The sequence below is a fragment of the Pteropus vampyrus genome, unplaced genomic scaffold, assembly GCF_000151845.1.
Source record: "Pteropus vampyrus isolate Shadow unplaced genomic scaffold, Pvam_2.0 Scaffold22, whole genome shotgun sequence".
NCBI lineage: Eukaryota > Metazoa > Chordata > Mammalia > Chiroptera > Pteropodidae > Pteropus > Pteropus vampyrus.
The window spans coordinates 10,854,693-10,877,528 of NW_011888803.1; the positions used below are offsets into that span (position 1 = coordinate 10,854,693).

At 32.5% G+C, this 22,836-nt stretch overlaps 1 protein-coding gene across 1 annotated transcript in view; it reads left to right on the forward strand.

Annotated features, from left to right (window-relative positions):
* Positions 1 to 22,836, forward strand: part of PKN2 (protein kinase N2) — a 118,967-nt gene that overhangs the window by 80,344 nt on the left and 15,787 nt on the right. The window contains exons 9-15 of the mRNA XM_011355595.2: positions 16,301 to 16,444; positions 16,738 to 16,813; positions 17,398 to 17,572; positions 17,787 to 17,913; positions 18,380 to 18,510; positions 18,594 to 18,669; positions 18,747 to 18,838. Coding sequence (XP_011353897.1) covers positions 16,301 to 16,444; positions 16,738 to 16,813; positions 17,398 to 17,572; positions 17,787 to 17,913; positions 18,380 to 18,510; positions 18,594 to 18,669; positions 18,747 to 18,838 — 821 coding nt within the window. The remainder of the gene's footprint in view (positions 1 to 16,300; positions 16,445 to 16,737; positions 16,814 to 17,397; positions 17,573 to 17,786; positions 17,914 to 18,379; positions 18,511 to 18,593; positions 18,670 to 18,746; positions 18,839 to 22,836) is intronic.

Sequence of the window (22,836 nt, forward strand, 5' to 3'; positions counted from 1 at the left end):
TGAATGTAAATTTTGCTTTATAAGACTTTGAGAAGTTTTATTTTAACATAATAGAAGAACCTAGTATTTTTTGTTATTTTTCACCTGATAACTTATACATAAATGTATCTACCTTAAGATAGAGGTGAATATCATATTGCTGTACTTAGCTTTATTTGTGCAGTGATTTGAAAATGTGTAGTTTGTATTAACCTGAAAGATCAACAACCAGGTGAGATCTAATGTTGATATATATTTGTTTATTTGAATAATACACTCTCTAACCACTAAGGTGATTCTTCTGGCTCACCATTTGTAGGTTATATTATCAAAGCTGGATTTGAAATAAGCTATTATGATCGGTCATCCAGCTCTCCATGTGTCTCAATGGCTTTTATGAATAATGTGAATGGCTAGAAAGCAGTGTGTAGCCATGGAAATTAACTTGGACCACATTAGATTTCAATCCATGATGATAAATAATTGTTTTTAGATTTTAATACATCCATTGAGTATGGTAAGAAAATATTAAAATTTAATCATAATTTTATTTAAAAAGAAAGATAAGCTTTATCATTTAGTATTCAGAATGATGGTATATGTGTCATTTTTAAGATTATATGTATTAATGAAAGCACATTTATGATGCTTAATGATGATATGAGGTGGTGATTGCTAATCTAGCATCTGCTTGTAAAATATTTTTCCAATTATTTTTTCTAGCCTCACAGTCAGCATTGTAATCAGGCCCTCAACATTGCTTTTCTTGGTTCAAATACTGTGTCTGCCACTTAAATGTTGTATGTACTTAAGCAAAACCCTTAACCTCTTATACCAGTTTTCTAATCTTTAATGGTGTCTACCTCACTGAGATTTGTGAGAATTAAATCCATGTAAAAATCTGAGACTCATGGTAAGAACTCGATTAGTGTTCGCTATTTTTTACTAAAGTAATTTACTAGCTATTCTCCATATGTCTGAGAACCAAACTGATCTTCATAGAACACTACTTTTGTCTTAGCATCCATTCTCTGATTTAGGGTCATTCATTTATTCATGAAAAGTTATAATGAAATTATTCATTTACTTAATCAACAAATATTCATTGATACCTGCTATATTCCAGGCACTTCCACATAGTAAGAGGAGCAACAAACAACATATGCAAGGTTTCTCAAGGAATTTATACTTAAAGTGCTTTTCAGTATATATCTGATTCTTACAGACTTTTTAGCATTACATCTGAAATTGGGTATGAATCCACCTTAAACATAGCTTTATTTTGATGATTTCAGTTTAAATGATATTGAGGACTTCGAATGCTAGGCTAAGGTGTTTATTCTGGTTGGTATTGGGTATGAGGAGACATAATGGAAAAATTGTTCTTTGAATTTTTATGAAGAATGAATTTGAGAAAGGAGAGACTAAAGGCATATAAATTGACAGGAGGCCATGCCAGTACTACAGCTGTAAGAGAATGAGAGCTTGAAATAAAATGTGGCAGTAGGAATAGAAAGAGATATATGTGAGATATGAAGGAAAAATTAGTAACTAATTGGATATGAATACAGAGGAAGGAATTTATAGTTTTTGAGGAAAATGATGCCTCAGAAGTCAGCAAAGATCTGCGTTGGAGGGGCTTTTTTAGCAGTGAAGTAAAGATGTGGAAGTAGAGATTAGGGCTGGATAAGTGGATTTGGAGGTCATCTGATTAGAGGTTGTGCAGTGAATGCCATCCAAGTGGATAAAGTCAATCTATTTATTTCACAAATATTCATTGAACATTTTATATGTGCCAAGCCTTTTACTAGATTCTAGGTTTATAGAGATAATATATGTTCATTGCTGTAATTGAATTCTTAAGCTTAATAATCATTCATTTTTTGTTCTGTACTCAGCATCATTCTAGATGCTGGTGATGATTAATCGAAATAGTTCAAGTCCCTGTACTTATGGACCTTATATTCTAATGAAGTAAAGTAGATAGTAAAGTTTTTAAAAATCTATAAATGCAGTGGAGGAAGTAAATAAGGTGGTATTATTAAATTGGGGGTAGGGGGCTACTTTAGACTAATTAGAGAAAGTCTCTTTGAGAAGGCTACATTTGACCTGAAACCTGATGGGTGAAAAGTTGCCATCCTTGCAAACATCCAGGGAGAGTGTTCCCAGCAGACGGAACTCCCAGAGGTAGGAGAGAATTTGATATCTTGTAAGAATAAAAATCGTGAGACCGAACGAAGATCAGTGTGAAGTAAGAGAGCAAATATAGATAGGTGACAGAGTGCTAGAGTCTTTATAGGCTGTGAATTAGAAAACAATTGAAGGACTTTTAATAGGGGAATTGACATCATCTGATTTACCTGTGGTAAATAATCTGACAGAAATAAGCACCATGTACTATAAAAGCTAATAAAGAGTTACTAACCCCTAATGGGAAAGAGTTTATAAAGGAAACAAAAGTCTAACAATCAAATCTTAAGTAGTGTCCCAAGGGTAGGAGGAGAAAGGTTTGCCAAAGAGAAAATAAAAAAAACTAAGTTGGTTCAGATAAGCATTATAAAATGTTATTCAACAAAGAATGCTGGAATGATGAGATGATGAAAACCCTGGTACATATGGAACAATTGAGGAACATGGGATTTTCAGTCTATTATAGAAGAGATTTAACAAAGACTTGATAACTGTCTTTAAAGTTAAAAAGAGGAACATGTACAAAAAGAATAGACTATGGATAGCAATAAGATTTCAGTTTGCATGTATCAACTCTAATCAATTGGTAGTGATTTTTCCAGAGCTCATTGTTAAGATTTACTAAATGGGTCCTATTTTTCAGAGAAAGTTATACTGATTAAGTAGCAATGTTTGCCAAATGTTTGGAGAAAGGACAGGCTGTAGTACATGTTCCATCCTGGATTGACGGTATACTTCGTAGCTATGGAGGACAAAGCAAAAGTCAAATGATAGCAGGTTTCATTTCATTACAAAGAATAATACTGTTAAAAAATGAAACAGACTGCTATAGAAAGTAGAAAGTTCTCTTAAAGTTGAATGAGCAACTTAAGAGAGACTTTAAGGGAATCCCTTATATCAGGAAAAAGTTACACTTCTAAGATTTTTTTCAACTCATAGTTTCTCTTTCAGGGCAGGAGAAGAAATAGCAGTTACATGCTATAAATTAGCTGTTTAAATAGACCAATATAATTCAGTCAGGCCCACTACAAAGAAATATAGTTGAGGTTATTAGTGTATATAGATATAGTCTTCATGTCTTGTTATATTTGTGTCTTCTTTCTAAACAGTGTGAAGACATATAAATATTTATGACCATAAAATGTTTCTCTCAGTTTTCATTCATTTTTAATGTAATAGGTTTGCTATAATTTTGGCATTCAAGCCAGACAAACTAGGTCCATTGTCTATCTGCTACTTATTAGCTATTTGATAGTAGACAAGTTACATAACCTTAACTGCTGAGTTTTTGTTTTACCATCTCTAAAATGGGGGTAAAATATAACCTTCAGAGGACCGTTAGGAAAGAACACTGAGGTAGTGTATTAAAGCCTTGCCTTGCCTGGCACATTTTAGCCATTCAATGATTTTAGTTCTTTCTTTAGCCCTAGGCTTTAACATGTGGCTATGGATTGAAGAATAATAGAAGAGCATGTTAGGTAATGGAAAATTAATTGGTTGAATGTCATTTCCTTTCATTTTAGAGCCTATTTAAAGTAATTTAGAATTTTTAATGAGTGATATGATCAAAATGAAACTTAAAGAATCTTTGTTAGAGGCGAAATGTCTGCTTAGAAAATGTGTCTGGTATCCAGATTATTGCGTTACGGGGTTATATATTTAAAATGGAACCTAAAAGTAATTAAATGTCTTATGATCATTTTATACCTTAGGAAACTGAGAACCTTCGTAGTTACATATTAATAAATTTCAGAGCTGTTACTAGATCTTGCATGTCCTTCTAAATGGATATTCATTCCTCTTTGGCTGCTTGAATGAGAAAAAAACTGGCACAGAGGAGGAAACAGCAGAAAATGCTGAAAACCTGGAAGAGAGAAAATAATTTAAAATATACAAACTACAAACTTAGAAAACTAGATAGACTGATAACTGTTGATTGGTTATTCTTTACTTGCAATTGTAATCTTCACCTAAAATTGTTTTTCTTCATGGCATCAGACATTCTTCCCAATTTGGAGTAATCCTCCCTTTGAAACTTTGAAGATTCTGCGGAGCTAAGTTAAGCTATTCATCCCTCAGGCCAACTAGATCTTCTAGGTTCCTAATATGCATGTTATTTGTCTCTAATTTGATTATAAACTTCTCTTTGGCAGAAACTACATTCCTTATTATGATAACTCCTTCTGTTTCCATAGTACATTTTACTTTTTCATGTGTTTTTTACTCTTCTATTGATTTCTTATATTTATAGAATATTTATTTATAGGACTGTTTACAGAAAATGTTATTTTAAACTGACATGTTCATACCCAGCATTTTGCCTGAAATGTCAAGTTTCTTTTTTATGGCATTGTGGAACTAAGTTGTCTGTACTATTTCTATCCTGTTCAAGATACAAAGATTCGTAGGTCTTTTAAGAGTTGTGAGTTACTCTAGAAATGGCATAGCTCTAGAATGATCTAGAAAAGTTCAAATTATGTTCCTGGGAGCTCAGAGTTCTGAATTATCTCAGGAGACATCACAGAGACTTTTTTTGTTGTTATTATTGGGTTTCTGGGTAAAGTGTCATTTGGAATTTGCCACTTAAAAAAAAAAAGATTTGAAAATTGCTAATCTAATCTAGCCCCCTGATTTTACAGATTAATAAGGAAATTACGGCCTAAGGGTTAAATAACTAGCCTAAAGTATAACCCAGAACTCTTAACAAAGTCTGCTATCAGTTCTGTGTTCTTTCTGTTCTTCTCAGGTTAGCCTTTTATACTTTCTTATAAATTTTAGTCTTTGTTAATGTTTATTATAAACATAATACTATATAGTTTCTCATTTTTTTCTGAATTCCCCAGCTCTCTTGTTGTAAATGGTTTAATTCTCCCATGAGAGATAGAGATTGAAATAAAAAGCAAGAGGGCACACTAAGCCTTTATATCTAACCTTTTCCCTTTCACATTTCATTTTGATTAATTTTACTAATGTACAAGAGAATGATCTTTATCAATATTAGAAACTGGGATGTGCCCTGTCCATAGAACTGAAACTTAGAAAGATTTTAGCAGGAAATCAATGCTGTTAAAAGCAGAGTAATTAGAAAATGTTCACTGGTCAACGAGAAAAGACAAAGAGAGGACTGGAGAGATTGAGAGCCAATAAAAAGATAGTAGGATTAACAGATTGAAAGTAACAGTGGGGCTGGATATTGAGGTATTAGAGAAAGTGAGCTAGAATGTTAGGAGGTGATGGTCAAAGAGAATTCAGACAGCTGAGACTGGAAAGATTGCACTTATTGGTATGACAGTGGGAAGAAAGGCTGAGGTGTAGGATAGAGGACAGATTATTAGAGAACTCAAGGGATTCTTATTATTTATTGGTTTCAAATTTTCAGAAATTATCTATTCATACTACATTAAAGAAGGTTAGAATTTAACTCTCTTAAACTACCCATACTCATTCCTCATTCTCCCAAATAATTCGGTGAAATCAATAATTTGGTGTCTACATGTAATATTATGACTATCTAAATATTATTTACAAATGAAATATACTCTATACTATGATTACATTTCCTTTTTGGTACCTTTTTCCTCCCTTTGACCCAATTAATGCCTCTTTTTTTTTGCTTATTTATTTTGTTTTGCTTTGCTTAGTTTTTTACGTACCTATTGTTTATCACCAAAATACCCAGAAGGACTCTAAAACAACTGTATGTAGGCAGATACGTCTGGTAAGCTATCAGTAATTTGTGGCCCGCTCCTTCACATCCTTCCTGGAGCCTTACATCTTTCTGCTTCTATTTAAATGGCTGTTGTATAGCTTTCATCTTAAGACTCTTCTTCACCATCATCTGGAGAATTCCATTTTTCTGTGTTGATCATTTGAAGTTTTAAATTGCTCCTTCATCTTCCTTGTCTTCCTGATTTTGGTGGATCGTCATATACTCCATTTACATTCTGAGAGAAAGGTGAATGAAAGTTTTAGAGATCTTGCATATCTGCAAACATCTTTATTCTGTCATATTTGGAGTCTAGCATTATAGGTTTGAGATTATTTTCATTAAGAATTTTGAGTAATTACGTAATCATTTTCTAGCTCTCCAGTATTATAATTGAGAATTCTCATATGTCTCTGATTTCTAATCTTTGATCTTGCTCTGCTTTTTCTCTCTGAATGACTTGAAGATTTTTTATCTTTTCCCCTGGGATTCTGAAATTTCACAGTGGTATACTTGGGATAGGTGGTTTTTATTCTCTGTAGTGGGAACTGTGTGGCACCTCTAGTTTGGTAGTTTGCTTCAGCCTGAGAAATTACTTATTTGACAATTTCTTGCTCAGTTTTCAGTGCTTCTCTTGCAAGTCGAACCTCTTAGATTCATCCTCTGATTTTCTCGTGTCTGTTTTCTATCAGATTGCCTTTTTGTTCTACTTTCTAGGAAATTTTGACACCTTTATTTGCCAAGACTTTTATTTAAAAGTTTATATCTGATATCACATTTTTAATTTCTAAAAGTTCACTCTTCATTTTGTTTAATATCCTCTTTTTCTTTCATGGGGACAATATCTTCTCTTACATTATCGAGGATATCAGTTTAAAGTTTTCTTCTCCCTGAATTATCTTTATTCTGAGATCTATTTTATGATCTCTATTTATCATATTGCAGAGTTGGTCAAATGTCTAGCATCCTTAGCTGTCTTAAGAATGAGGCACTAAAAAAATGATTGGAAGTTTTGTCTATGGGACTTTTCCCTGCCTGAGTTATGAACTATTTCAAAGAAACAAAGACGTGACTAATGGAAAATAAAATGTCATCTCTATTACTGAAACAAGCTGATATTTGAGAGTGTGGTTGCATGTGCAGCAACAATGTAGTTATACTCAGACCCTTAGATCATTGTGGGTCCCAACCCATGTAAAACTTAAGGAATGAGGGAACTGTATGTATACATTTAACAGCCTGGCTCTCAGAAAAAAAGGAAGAAGGTTTTCTGTCAGGTAACTGATGCTGGCGCATAAGTAAGAGGGTCAAGGCTGAGACCCGGATATTTAGGGGGAAAGTGAAAATGAATGTTTTTTCATAGAAACTATGGCAATGAGAAAGATGCTCTTCTTCCCATAAAAGGATAAAAATACATGCAACATCTTCTTAATGGGGAATAAAGCATCTTAATACAGAATAAGCCATAAAATAGGAATACAAAGACATTTTAGTTTCTTCCATGTATGAGCCATCTAACATAGAGGATATTACTTAATCTGAGATGCTGTTTTTTAACTTATAATGGAGATATAATTACCCTTTTACCTCTCTTGATGCTTCTGAATTCTACTACTATCAAATGACAAGTCATATCCTCCTTTGAGGCTATGTGAGTCCTCTGAGACAACAAACTACATATTCAACTGTCTACTTTTTTTTCCTATCATCTCTCGACTACTAGGTACTCTCCAGTGTTCTTTAAGGACGTTGATTCTTGACTCCAACATCTGCCATTATTATGGGGGATTAAAAAAAAAAATCTGTATATCTAAACAACTCATTTAACCTATTATTTTAAACTTCTTTGAACACTTCAAATCCAGTATACCTTTACTTCTTGTTATTTTAGCAATGAATTGTTCTGAAATCTTAAATTCAATGTGCCAAACTCACTAAATCTCTTATTCAACTAAATGAGATAACTACATAAAGCACCTAGATTGATATCTTGTAGTACATAATGGTTATGCAGTAAATGATAACTCATGTTATTATTGTTATTCCTCTGCTCTTTTACTTTATTGCCACAAAGCTAGATATTTGATCAACAATTCCACTTCCTTTATTCTTCAGGAAGGGGTTGAAGAAGGTTTCATCAACCCCTTCCAAATTTCATTTGCTTCTCTATATACCCTTAAACTAATGTTACCCTGAACCATTTCTTCCTGATGCCCCCACCACATCTTTCAACCTTGTCTTTATAGCATACCTACTGTGGAAGCCCCCAACAGCAAATCAGTCATACCATCTGACTTCTCAACTGTGATCTGCTGAATGCTGCTGAATCATACCTCTTACTGTATAAATTTTAGTTTTAACCTCAGCCAGGCTTGTAAAAGTTGTCTCACATTTCAGATCTTTACCCTATTACCAGCAGCTTTTCTTTTACCTGTCTCTTCAAGTCTTCTACCCCACCTCAGACCCCTTTGCTTCTGTTTTATAGCTAAAATTAAGACCATTAGACCTCAGCTCCCTCACATTTCTCCTATCACCTACAAAAATATTTTTGTATCTTCCTCCTTGGTTTTAGTAAAAGACGGCACTCTCTTTGCTGTAAGATTCTATATGCATTCAATTTGTCCTCCATTTTCCATTCTTTCTCGTCTCCTAATTCTTGTCCCATCAGTTATCCCATCTGTCACTTATATTTGTTAATGTCCTCCTGTCCTCTCACCTCTCATTCTTGCTGCGTATATTCACGTTCCTTCCAATTTAAAAAAAAATTGGTTTTGCTTCCTTTTAGCTCTATTGATAGGCCCCTCTTTCCTAGACAAGATTCTTGAAATAGTAATTTGTACTCACAATCTGTTCCTCCTTACCTTACCATTATATATTACATGAAACTTCTGCTATAATAGATTCTGAACAAGACATATTAAGCTTAATGTCTCATGTAATCCTCATAATAACCATATGTAGTATGTACAGTTGTTACCACTGTTTGGGATTACAGAGGTTCCGAAAGTTTAAGTAACTTCTCAGGCCACACAGCTAGAAAGTTCCAGGAGTCAACACAGGTTTCTGACACCAAAGCCAAGTCTATATGAAGCCAGAGCCCGTATTCTTTGTAATAGCGAGCTAACTTGTCTCTTTGTTTCCGGTCCATCTAGTGTAGATTTGGAATCTGCCAATGTAGATTTTCTTAGGCTCACATCATCATCATCATCATCATCATCATCATCATCATCATCATCATCATTATAGCAAACACTTACTGAACATTGACTATATTTAACTTTCAGTTCTCATGTAACCTTAGGACCTTGATACCATTATTATACAAATTTTACAGATGAGCAAACTGAAGCTCAAAAAGGGTAAGTAACTTGCCCAGGGTCACAACACTAATAAGTGGTATAGAGCTAAGATTTGAACAGCACTGGGCAATCTTGATTCTAAAGCCCTTTTTAACTACTATAGCATCTGATCTGATTCAATCTTTGTTCCTCTATATTTTAAATCTTTTAGTGTCAGCCTGTAACTTACAAGTTAAATACCAAATTTCTTTACATGTCATACAAAGCCCTTTATATCTCTGCCCATCTTCATTTCCCAAGGTATTCCTATGTGTATTCTAGGCTTTGACTACATGAAACTATTTCCTTTCTCTGCAACATGCTATATGCTTGCTGAACTTTATACATTCTTTTCCTTATTACTGTGTCCTCTCCTTTAATCTTGTGATTTATCTCTCAAAACCTAATTCGAGTAATTCCGATCTTTTCTGATCTTTCTACTACCTTTTTCTTAGAAAAAAATTGGTCCGCTCTCCCTTTTGTATCATTCTGCCTGTTGTCTCTATTGCCAATATTTATTTATATTTCTGTCTTCCTAACAAAACTATGAACTGTTTGAGAAAAGGGCCATAAATTGTTCCTCTTTGTATCTCCATTACAGTTCTTAGTATAGGTATTCATTAAGTATTAATGAGATAAATAAAAATAACTTATGCAAAAATTATTTTAATTAAAACAATTTTTCTCAAATTTTCTCCCACTTCAACATACCCAAGGGACAGTGACACTTTCCAGCTGGTACGGTGATTCTCAAATAGATTCCCAAATAGACAATACATTAGAATTTGAGGAGGGGGAAGACATGTGTAATTAAAAAATGTCTGCTTTCTTACCTACTCCCACCCTCCCCACACATTTGAATCTGATTGATTTCTTCATGCCTCAACTGTCATTAGAAAATCAATGTTCTGAAGCACAGTTTTTAGGCATTTTAGCTTATTCTGCCTCTGATCTTTAATGAGCAAGGCCTGCATTTAGCACTATGAGAAATACAAAGGAGCTAGGAATGTTCTTTCCATAAAAGAATCTGTGGTATAATAGGGTTAAAAAAAAAAAAAAAAAAAAAGTCGAAGACAGTAAAAACTATTAAACTGTGTTTCTGAAGCTTAGGGAAGAATTCTGCCCAGTATGAGCTTGCACCAAAATTCAAAATACATAAAGATATAACCACCAGGAGTAAAAAGCAACAGATAATGGGATTATTAGTTACAGAGATAAAATAAAATTTCAAAATATTTAAATAAAAGAAGAATTTTAAAACACAAGGAAAGAATGAGTAATGAACCAAAAAAGACTAGGTAGAGTTTTTTTTTTTTTAATAATTTAATTAAATTATAGACATCTGAGATTTGCTTCAGAATAATTGAGGGAAAGATTGCAATGAAACATAATTGGTCATTAGCTGATAAACTGTTGAAGCTGGATGAGAAGAACCAAATAAAACCTATAGAAATAAGAGACACAACATGTGAAATTGAAAACTAAGTGAATGTGTTAAATAACAAGAGAGTTAGTGACATGGAAGTTGGAGCTAAAGGAGTTGCCTGAGTACAACACAGATACAGAGATGAAAAATATGAAAAAGAGACTAAGAGACATAAAGGATAGAATGAGAATGGCTAATACACTTAGTGGAGTTCCAGAATGAGGAAATAGAATGGGGCAGTGGCCATGTCCAAAGCAATAACGGCCTAGAATTTTCCAGAATTGATGACAAATAGGAATCTTCATATTTGAGAACACAAGACCCTAGAAGGATAAATAAAAAGTTATCTACATCTAAAAATTCAAAGGAAAAACATACAGACTGGATTTAGTCAAGAATGCCTTTGTGAAGGAGATGGATGTTTAATTGGGCTTTAATGAAAAGAGAGAATTTGTATTGGTACAAGGGAAAGAATATTATGAAATATTATATTACAATATTGATTTTGGTTGGGGAGTAAGATAGAAAAGATTAGAAATAGGAACTATATACATAAAGACAGAGGCAAAAAAGGTCTGGAATAATAGGGAGTCTTTGGAATTTTTCATAGGATGTAAATTGATATAGGAAGCAGTTATACATAACTGCTACAGAACTAGTTTGTATTGTAACTGTTTACTTCTCTGTTTCTGAAGGGTAGAGTCACCTACATCTATAGGATGCAAAGTTTTCAAGCAAAGATCACACACAGCCTTCCGTTCTCCATTATCTCAGTCTCCTACTCTCTGTGTTTCTCATCCTCCCCAAAGATCCTCTTTTTGTCACATTTATTCCAGCTAGAGAATCACCCTCGTTGGACTCCTGAACTGCAAACAGATACTACTGCTTCCTTAGGTGGTGGTTTTCCATTTGTCCCAGTGCCTCTTCTCAGTCCTCCTCTTTGCCCCTGGGGTAAATTGTTGAGAACTTGAATTACTGGACTCTAACTTACAATATGAGGCATTGTTAGGTTATCTAAGGACAGGAGGAAAGGGAAGTTGGGGTGTTTGTTTTCCTCTCTCCTTCCCTGTTTTCACAGTAATGTTCATCTGTGGCTCCTGTTGGACAGTCCCTTTTCCAAGATCCAGTTCTCATTGGATTCTCCCTCTTGCCTGTTTAGGCTAGGGGTGATAGTAGATTTCTACTGTTGCTAGTCCTCAGACACATCCCATCCTTTTTTAGTTCCTTAACCTTAATCACACCTCCATAAATAGCCAATTTTTAAAACTCAAACTCCTTTAGTATACAGTCTCTTTGCTTCTGGGACCCTAATTTATATGTTTTCCAAGCCTATGTTATCCTCAGAACCCCACAGAAGATCAATTAGTAGAAGAAATAGAAAACCAATTAATGTGACATCTGCTATGTGCATCTTTACAAAATCTCGCCTTTCCTTGGCACTTAAATTTTACATGCTTCAAGTAATTTTCTCTGTTTTAGTGGCTACAGAAAGTTTGCTTTTGCCCTTCCTTTTCTTTTCAACAGTGGAGCTTAGCTCTCATTTTCATCTGTCAGAGGTTCCCAAACTTTTTTGATTCATGGATCCTCAGTGTCCCAGTAATTTTTTTTACAGTGTGTCTCTAGGCTAAAAGAAATACCATTTATTAAGAAGTAATTACTAACTAAAAAGGTTCTGTACAGCAAAGGAAACCATCAACAAAATGGAAAAGCAGCCTCCAGAATGAGAGGAAATATTTGCAAATTATCTATATGATAAGGGGTTAATATCAAAAATATATTAAAAAAATCATACAACTCAATAACAAAAAAATAATTTGATTAGAAAATGGGCAGAAGATCTGAATAGACATTTTTCCAAAGAAGAAAAATACAGATAGCCAACAGGTACATGAAAAGATGCTCAACATCATTAATCATCTGGGAAGTTCAAATCCAAACCACGATGAGATATCACCTCACACCTGTTAGAATGGCTATCATCAAGAGGACAAGATTAGCATAGATGAGGATGAGGAGAAAAACCCTTATGTTGACGAGAATGTGAATTGGTGCAACCACTATGAAAAACAGTATAGAAATCTCTCAAAAAATTAAAAATAGAACTACCACATGATCCATCAATTCCATTCCTGGGTATATATCCAGTGGAAATGAAAACAGGATATCTAAGAGATATCTACATTCACATGTTAATTGCAGCATGATTTACAATGGCCAAGATTTGGAAACAAACTAAGTGTCCATCAACGGATGAATGGATAAAGAAAATGTGATGTGTTTGTGTGAGCGTACACACACAAACACGATGGAATGTTAACCATGAAAAAAAGAAGAAAATGCTACCATTTGTGACAACATGAATGGACCTCTAGGATATTATGCTAAGTGAAATAAGCCAGACAGAGAAAGACGAATACTCATGGTATCACTTATACGTGAAATCTAAAAAAAAAGTTAAACTCATAGAAACGGAATGGAAAGTGTTTGCCAGAGTCTGGAGGGTGAGAGAAATAGGGAGAAGTTGGTCAAAAGGTATAACATTCAGCTATAAGATGAATATGGTCTAAACATCTTATGTACAACATGGCCACTATAGTTGGACACTATTATATAAATGAAATTTTCTAAGAGAATGGAATTTAAATGTTCTCACGAAATATATTTCTATATATAATCTCACCAATTATATAATATATAAAATATTTGATGTGATGGGCATGTTAATTAACTAGATGAGAGGAATTCTTTCAAAATGTATACATATATCAAATCATCACAATATATACTTTAAATATCTTACAGTTTTATTTGTTAATTATACCTCAATAAAAAGAAGTCGTTATTAACTTAGTACTTAAGTCCTAATTGAGAGAAAAGATAATATTTTTATGTATCCAGTTACTAATGGGATATGTCTACCTGTTGTATACGATATAATTTCTCAAGGCTTGGAATCATGTTGAACATGATTTCAACATGATCTTTCATGTTGAAAAATCAGTTGCTGAAAACAGTTTAACAAAGATACAGTGTCATCGGAAAGAATGTGGTACGTTCTAATGTTGAAACTGAACTTATGGTGTCCTTCAGATGTCACGGTGTTTCCTATGAAAAAAAATATATCTCTATAGCTCCAGAGTTACTTAGGGACAGTTTGGGAACCCTCACCTTCTTTGTGCTTCTGTTCTTTTTATGCTGGGTGTGTACTGGGTTTTTAAAATCATAACACATGTTTTAAGTTGTTGCTTTCCTTCCCTTCCTACATGTAGGGCTGAGTCAATGTCTCTTACCTTTTTATGTTTACTTTTAGGGATTGCAGAGACTTCAAACCGTACAGATTTCTTAGGTCCACCACAGAGTTTTCTCTTTGATCCTAGGTTCAGTTCATAATAAGAAAATGAAACACAAGTTGGGACAGTTTGCCAGTACTGCCAATCAGTACCTAGGTCAGATCATACTGCTCAGCCGTTCTGGTGATTTCCTTCTATCTAGAACTTTGTTGCTCTTAAGAGTTTGACATTTTACCGACAAGCATGTACTTTGCTTTAAAACTGACCTGCTTCTAGAAATTGCCAGCAATTGAACAACCACACTCACAGTTTAAATTTAATAAATGTTAGTGGCATCTCCTTACATAGAAAGTACTTTGCTTTTCAGATGTTGTATTCCTGTTTACCTATTTAAATTACATTGGATGTTAGAGATTGGGGTACCATGAAACAGTGTTTGAGTACTGACATAAAATATCTTAATCTGCTCTAGCTCACAGCTGCCCCTCCCTTAAATTATGGAGAGAGTGATACCATGAACTATGCAAAGTAACAAAATTTGAAGGGCTTTAATCCTAAAACCTCAGTATAGTACTTCAGGAAAGCTAGCCTAAGGCTTTAAGATGTCCTTCCATCCCTAATCTCAGACCTTTCTAGTTTACTGCATTTTGAAGCATGGAATAAAGAGGGCAGATGTTAGAGAAATGAGTCAATATATGAGTTTTACCATAGTGGCTAATACAAATGAGGTGATTAGACTTCTTGTCATCCAGAGAAAGGTACAATGTTATTTTAGCAGTGTGAAAGTATAAGAACTTTTAAAAAGTACTGATTCCATCCCCGGCATTTATACCCCTTGTATCTGCTTGATTCATAAAAAGTCTTCCTCCCTGAACCAGTGGGAGAAACAGACCTCTCCTTCTCTAGTCTAAAACAGTCTAGTCTCAATTACCAATCTCTGGGTTAATTTTTCATTCTGTTTCCCAAAATAACTGTTTCCAAAATACTTACTTTTAACGTGAATATTATAGCATTCACTTCTACCCCTTTTATATGCCATTTGCTGATCTTAAAATAATTGTATTCTACTCATACTTTCCCTTTCCAAGTATTCTCTCCCATAATGATTACCAGAGAGAAGAAATTAGGTAGGAGGCCCTGGGCTCACATAGTCACTGCCATAGATATCTTTTTCTAGTCCTTTTCCTGATTGGCTCTGAGACCTTCTGGTGCATTGTGTCTAGAATCATTTTTTTCATGTTCTATTTTTTATAAGTGTTTCCTGTGTTCATTTGCATCAACTAGTTTAAAGTCAAAAGATTTTTTATTTTGTATACTAGGAACTTACATAATAAGATGTATAAGTTCATAAATTGAAAGCTATTATATGAAAGAGATAATTTATTACTGTGTTGAGCCTAAAGGCAAAAACATTTATCTCTTTTTGTAGGTGGTCCTCAAAATCCTGAAAAACAAAATAATGGAAAAGTTGGTGGTTTATAATTAAAATGTATATAGATTATAACATCAGAGGTCATTTTATGGCTTGACCCTCAATTTATAAACCGTGTTCTTCAAGTACATTTAATAAGTGATTGTTAAAACCTTAAATGTTTTTCATGTAAGCATTGTTTTTCATGATACAGAGCATACGCTTATATGGATATAGTACCGTATATTTGTCTCTGGTTTTTGGACATACAAGTTCTTGCTTATTTCCTATTTCGTTTCCTATTTCCTATTTCGTTGATTTTATAATAAATGAACATCTTTTTGTATAAAACTTAGTCTAAATTTACCTTTTGCTTCCTACCAATGATAGCAGGCCCCTGCTATCAACGGTCCTATTACCCAGGGCTATTCTTTTTAAGATTAAGTGACCTAACATTCTTAAAGTGTTTAGCACAGTATGTGGCACACTGTAAGTGCTGAGTAAATGTTCACAGACCTTTTCCTGGTTAACATAAAGACAGGGAAATTAGGTTTGAAATAGGTTCTTTGAGGTGAGCACTGAGGTCTTTTAGCACAGCAAGTGAGACCAGCCACGTGAAGGAGAAAAATCCTAAAGATTACAGCTATTAAGATTGGAAAGAGTTTCTGTAGTCATTCATTTGTACTGGTTGTTCCCAGTTGAATATTCTTTATGTAACGGGAATGCTTATCTGGACACTGTCAGAGTATAAATTTCTTCCTTTGAATTAAAATATATATGTTCATTAAAGTAATATTATTATAGAGAAATATTGAAAAGCATTCTTTAAAATAGTACAACCATTGCGTGTGTGTTCTTTGTTTACTATATTTGTATTTTATATTTTTTGTGATATTTTATTTAAGTGTGTGTCCAATGATGTCTTCTCTGTTTTCTTTATTTTTTTTTTAATTATCCTAGTCACGTGAACTGGAAATTTCAGTTTACTGGCGTGATTGGCGATCTCTGTGTGCAGTAAAATTTCTGAGGTTAGAAGATTTTTTAGACAACCAACGGCATGGCATGTGTCTCTATTTGGAACCACAGGGTACTTTATTTGCAGAGGTAATAAATGTATTTTATTAAATGTGCATAACTACAATTGAAATTATATATGTAGGCAACATGATATAGAAGTACAAAGAGTATTTTAGCTCAGCTCTTGCACTGAAAAGGTGTATTACCTTAAAACAAATAATTTATCCTCTCTAGGTTTGTTTTCTCATCTAGAAAATGAGAGAGTCAGACAAAATTATATCTAAGATTCTCTTAAGTTTCAAAATTTAAAAGTATAGTGAATTTCATGAACCAGAAATCCAATGCTGTATTAATAGCAACTCAAATTTTCTTCATTTCAGGTTACCTTTTTTAATCCAGTTATTGAAAGAAGACCAAAACTCCAAAGACAAAAGAAAATTTTTTCAAAACAACAAGGTAATTACTAAGAAATCAAATACTAAGTGACTTAGTGTTTTCTTAAATATAGAAATTCTACATATGCTTTAAAAAGCGATAGCCATCTTTGTTTTTTGGTTTTTTATTTGTTCATTTATTTCTAACTTTTTATTAAGGAACATTTCAAACATATCCACAAGTAGAGAGACCAGTGCAGTGTACCATCACTCAGCTTCAACATCAGTCAACTCATGGCCAGTTTTGTTTCATCTATATTTCATTCACTCACTATTTCCTCAGATTATTTGAAGCAAAACCAGACATCATATTGATTCATCTTTAAATATTACAGTTAGTATCTCTAAAAGATAAGAATTCTTTTTTAAACCTTAACCACATATATTATTACTAGACTTAAAAAAAAACAGTTCCTACCTATTTATTTTTAAAACTATTTTTGCTATTGTGCACTAGCCTTTAATAACAAATAGTTAAATATTTTTTAGATGACAAATTTTGTTCTTCATAAATTATAAACTGATGAATGTGAATTTTTAAATTATGGCTTTTGGTAATATATAAAAAATTACTTGCTCTGTTTTCTTTATTCACAATATCCATAGGCAAAACATTTCTCAGAGCTCCTCAAATGAATATTAATATTGCCACTTGGGGAAGGCTAGTGAGAAGAGCTATTCCTACAGTAAATCATTCTGGCACATTCAGCCCTCAAGCGCCTGTTCCTGCTACAGTGCCAGTGGTTGATGTACGCATCCCTGAACTAGCACCTCCAGCCAGGTATGTGTCTAAGATTTTTAAACTTCACTTTTATAAGTGTTTTTATGACATTTGTACATATTGATTACAGTGGATTTATTGAAAGTCTCATTTTTTCTAAATAGTATTTTGAAATTAGTGCTCTGCTTTTTTAAAAAAATGTTCACTTTAATTTTAAAGTTATTTAAAATATGTTTTTTTTATTACTGTTTTTGGTGAATTTATCTTCTATTAGTGATTCTACAGTAACCAAATTGGATTTTGATCTTGAACCTGAACCTCCTCCGGCCCCACCACGTGATTCTTCCCTTGGAGAGATAAATGAATCTGCTGAATTAAGAGATTTCGATACACCAAGACAGGCAAGTCATTTTAAATTTTGTATTTTCACCATATAAATCACCAAGAAGAGCATCATAGTGAATGAGGTACTTCTTTCAATTAATGAAAAATTCCCTATGTTTTTGTGTTTTCTTGTGAATGAAACATAAAAACCTCTGGATGCTCATGGGCCAGTAGACATGAAATAGGCTGCTCAAGCTAGATGGAGCATAAGAGCATGATTAATATCAGATGACATATTGCCTGAAATACTCTTCATATTCTGCCTTGGTTAACATGATTTCCGAATATTCATTGAAAATGACAATAATGTGTTAGTACAGTATGCAGTACAGAATTAACAACCATAGAATGAATATTCAATATCTGAATTTTACTTTTTTACTAATATTTATATTGACTTTTGATATTTTTTAACTTTATCCTTACCAAATAAGTTGTTTTCTGAATGTTTCTATGATTTAATGAGTATTTAATATTTTACAGGATTCAGAAACTGTTTTTGATATTGAAAATGACAGAAATAATATACTTCCAAAATCTCAATCTGAATATGAACCTGATATTCCTCAGTCAGGCCTAGAACATAGTAGTATTCGAGAACTTGAGGATAGAAGGTAAAGAATATATACACAGCTTTGCTACTACATATTTGGGCCCATACTTTTGCCTTATTTTTAATGGACATTACTGTTTTCAGATCTCAACAAATGTTTCAGTTTAATCTACAAGATTTCCGATGTTGTGCCGTCTTGGGTAGAGGGCATTTTGGAAAGGTAATCTTTTAAATTTTCTTGGAATACCTGCAAAGTAATAATTCAAATGGGAAATAATTATTTTAATCTCATTTTAGGTGCTTTTGGCTGAATATAAACATACAAACGAGATGTTTGCTATAAAAGCCTTAAAGAAAGGAGACATTGTAGCTCGAGACGAAGTAGACAGGTTAGTTTTTTAAAAATGAAATTGTGTATTTTTCCAAAGTTGTGACGTAATATCATAAAAATTCATGTATAAACTGCAACAGCAAAACTTTCTGTTTTCATAATATGTGACGAAACTAAAGAAATTAATGTATTTATACTTGACATAAGTAGGCATTATTAAATATTGCTTTTCTTTTGGGCCAACTCCTTTTTTCCCTTTTTGTGACAATTTACTGGTTAGGGAATACCAAGGAAAGGTGATGAGATATCTAAACTAAATCTATTAAGTTTTTTATGCTTGGAGACATTACAGTGTTTATATGATATAGGAACTGTTATTCAACTGTGGTTGGGTGAGGCTATTTCCCATTTCATCTTACAGAAATGCTAAAATGTCATTTACAGATCTGCAGTTAATGGAATGATTAATATATTCTACTTTTTTTAATGCACCTATATCTATTTTTTCTGTTTTTCGTAAAATGACATTTTTAACAATACATCTTTTCTGGGTTTAATAAATATGAATTGATATTGATACATATATAGTTACAATTATTAAAATTTAGAGACTTTGGAGATAGTATTGTAATTAGAGAATATACTTTTAAAAGACTATCTTAAATAGGATGATTAAATATGGAAATTATTGTACAACAAAAAGAATACTTGTTACAGAAAGAGCCTTTCATTTGATATTTACAAGTAGTATTTTTCTTAAACCACTAGGAAGCATCAACTAATATTAATGGAAGACAGCCATGTATAATGAAAAGAGCTTGGGACTATGACTTCTAGTCCTGATTATTTCTAATTATTAATGATTTGACCCCAGGGCAAATCATTGAACACTTTTGAGCCTATTAACCCACATATTTAAAAAATGTGTTTTTTTGTAATACTTGCACTCCTGAATTGTATTAAGTGCCATATAGATATAGCAAATCATTACTTTTAATTTTTTTTTTTCCTTATCATATGGGAAGTTCTCAGAATTAGGACTAAAAGATGAAGGTTTTCTTTATATAAAATTTTTTTTCCTTTAGATTTGCCTATTTATTTTTTACCTGTTTCTCATACTGCTCAATTACATCAAAATAAACTTTCTTAATATCTAAAACTACTGAAAGGATTTTGGTGAATATTTATGAACTATTCTGAACACCATATTATATGCTTAGAACTATATTTTTATGTTACATCAGTAGTTGGTTATAACTTTTAATCGAAAGTTCATAATTGCAGTAATAATGGAGTCAAATGTCTGTTCATAATTGCAGTAATAATGGAGTCAAATGCTTTTCTTTTTTGGAAGAATGTTTGCTTTGTTCTAGGTCTGTAAATGGTAAATTCATTTGTTTCCTAAAATAATAGGAAACTGGTACTACTGTTAATCCTAGACATTTATATAGGTTTATATAACTTTCTGCCACACTGTTACTAGTTTAAGATAAGTTTCTGTAGGAAAATTGACTAAATCTAGACAGAATAATATTAATTTTGCTATTAAAGAAGGATGTTTAGATCAGATGATGGAGCTTTAGTCAGAACCCGGGCCAGTATCCCTACTGAAAATTAATCCAGCCTTAGTGAAAAGTTGATGAGTGAGCCTCCTCTTCTAACTTTAGGTATAAATTTACATATTCAGTAACATGGAAATAAAATAATCTCCAGTAGAATTCATACAAGAAAAGAAAAATGGAAAATATGGAGTGAGAAGTAGAACTAACTCTTAAAGAAATTTGAAGAAGGCAGCAGAAAAGGGGCAGCTGGAGGAAGGCAAGGAAAAAATTAATTTAGAAAATAAAAAACTAGACCATATTTTTTAAAGTACTATATATTTATTACTTGCAAGTCTAAATAATAAACAACTTAAGCTAATTATAACTAAGCAGAATTCTTTATATTCACTTTCTAAATTTTTTCTCATATTATTTTACTTAGAAAACTGCCTTTTTTATCGATCATAGAAAATTCCAAATTAAATTCTTTTTAAATGAACATAAATTATGGACTAACTCCAAAGTAATGTAATTCATGTACAAAGATCATTCTCCACCTACCATTAATAGAACATTCTCTCTTGGGTCCCATCTTCTTCCACTCCAGAGTAAGAATGTTAAATTCATGTTGTTATAATGCCTCCTCACTCAGCTTCCTTTTCTTGCTAGTTCATGTTGAGACAACAAGATAGGGTTAGAAGTATATTTTTGTACAACAAAAGCACAGCTAGCCAGATTATATAAATATATAAAATTCAATCATAAGGCCTTAGCCTTATTAATGATGTGGTTTTCCACTGACCAAAATATTTATACAAGTTTGTAAGTTTCTAGCATCTCTAATAATGTACTGAACTCTGGAGGAAGAGCACAAAAAAGTGTTAGGATGGAACAAGTCACTTAAGGAGATAAGACATAAATATACTAGTTTTGTAAATGAAAGAGGTTACGTATGTGTGAGTTTAAAATAAATAATACAGACAATAGTAGCTCATAGAAAGGGAACATCATGGTTTACTGATGGATTTATGTACAGCCTTGTAAAGGAGATTGAATTTTCACTATTATTGTGACAATTTAGGTCTATAGGGAGACTTTCTTCTTTACCTAATGGTGTAAGATATATATATCCAGTCCTCATCAAAGAATTCTTAAGAATGGCATTAAAACCTTTTTAAGAGGCATTCTAATCAGTGATTCTCAGTTTTTGACACCATTTACATGTTCAAGACAGGTCTAATCGAATACCCATCCAGTTGAGAATCAGTGATTCACCTATACATTCATCCATAGTGAATAGTAATTCACCCATAAATATAAACCATAGACAGTGAAGAGACCATGTTTATCATCCACTTGAGCCCAAAACACCTTATCAGTTTATTTTATTCATTTAAATATTTTATCTACATCACCCAAAATTTAGATTGACTTAGTAAATCAGTTGTTTTACTGATTTAAATCCATCATATAGATCTTGCCCAATTGGACATTATTTTCCAATAAATTTAAATGGTGATGAAGAGCAAAGCTATTCACTTTCTGTTTAGTGTTCTATGAATTTATTCCTAATAATTACTTAATTTGTAGTAACATTTAGAAATATATGTAGACATAAGCCCCAAGTGTTAAAAAATAATTATAATGGAACTTTCTGTGTTTGTATAAAATTATAAACACATTGTGTGAAATCAGAGGTAAGAGTTCATCTAGAATGTGACCATTAAATGGAGTTTAAACACTATTTCATGACAGCTGCATTTACTGTCAATATATAAAACTGAACAGCTGTTTTAGTTCATCATCCAGGAGAAAACTATATATTAACATTGTATTGAAACTTTTATGCTCCTTCTATACAACAGGTATACTCTTAAATATTTTTTAAATTCTATTTAACTTTTTCTACTCATAGCAATTTAATCTACTCAAATAAATACTTTATCTTTAAAATTGCCTTTTTAAAAAATTAACTCTTTCTTAAAAGACCCAAAAGAAAGGAGATAGGTCTACATCAGTCTAACATGAGAATTTTAGCTTGGCATTTTGAAATCAACATAATTAAGCATTTTTTAATTTTAAAAATAAAAGCATTATTAATGTTTTTAAACAGTGTCAACTTTTAGTTCCAGTCTCCAAAACAAAGAAAAAGTGCCCTTTGTTTTTATTAGAAATATAAATATAATCTAATTGGAAATAAAATACATCTCTTGGTATCTTTATTTTGATTAGGCACTTAAAATAAGTTAATTCCAAGTTGTATTTGAATATTTGGCCTGGTTTTCTTCTACTTTGAGTTTTAAGTCATTGGTTTACTAAATATTTTCAGGGAAAGGAGGAGTAGTATTTTTTTGTTATTTAGGCAAAATTAATGTTCCAGAATCTGTAAATTTGAACACCATTCTTTCTAGCAATTCATAAGACTTTATACAGGAAAAAATCCGTGATTGCTATAGATTTTACAGAGAAATTATATCATTTCAAGGATCTTCTTGAAGCACATTATATAGAATTC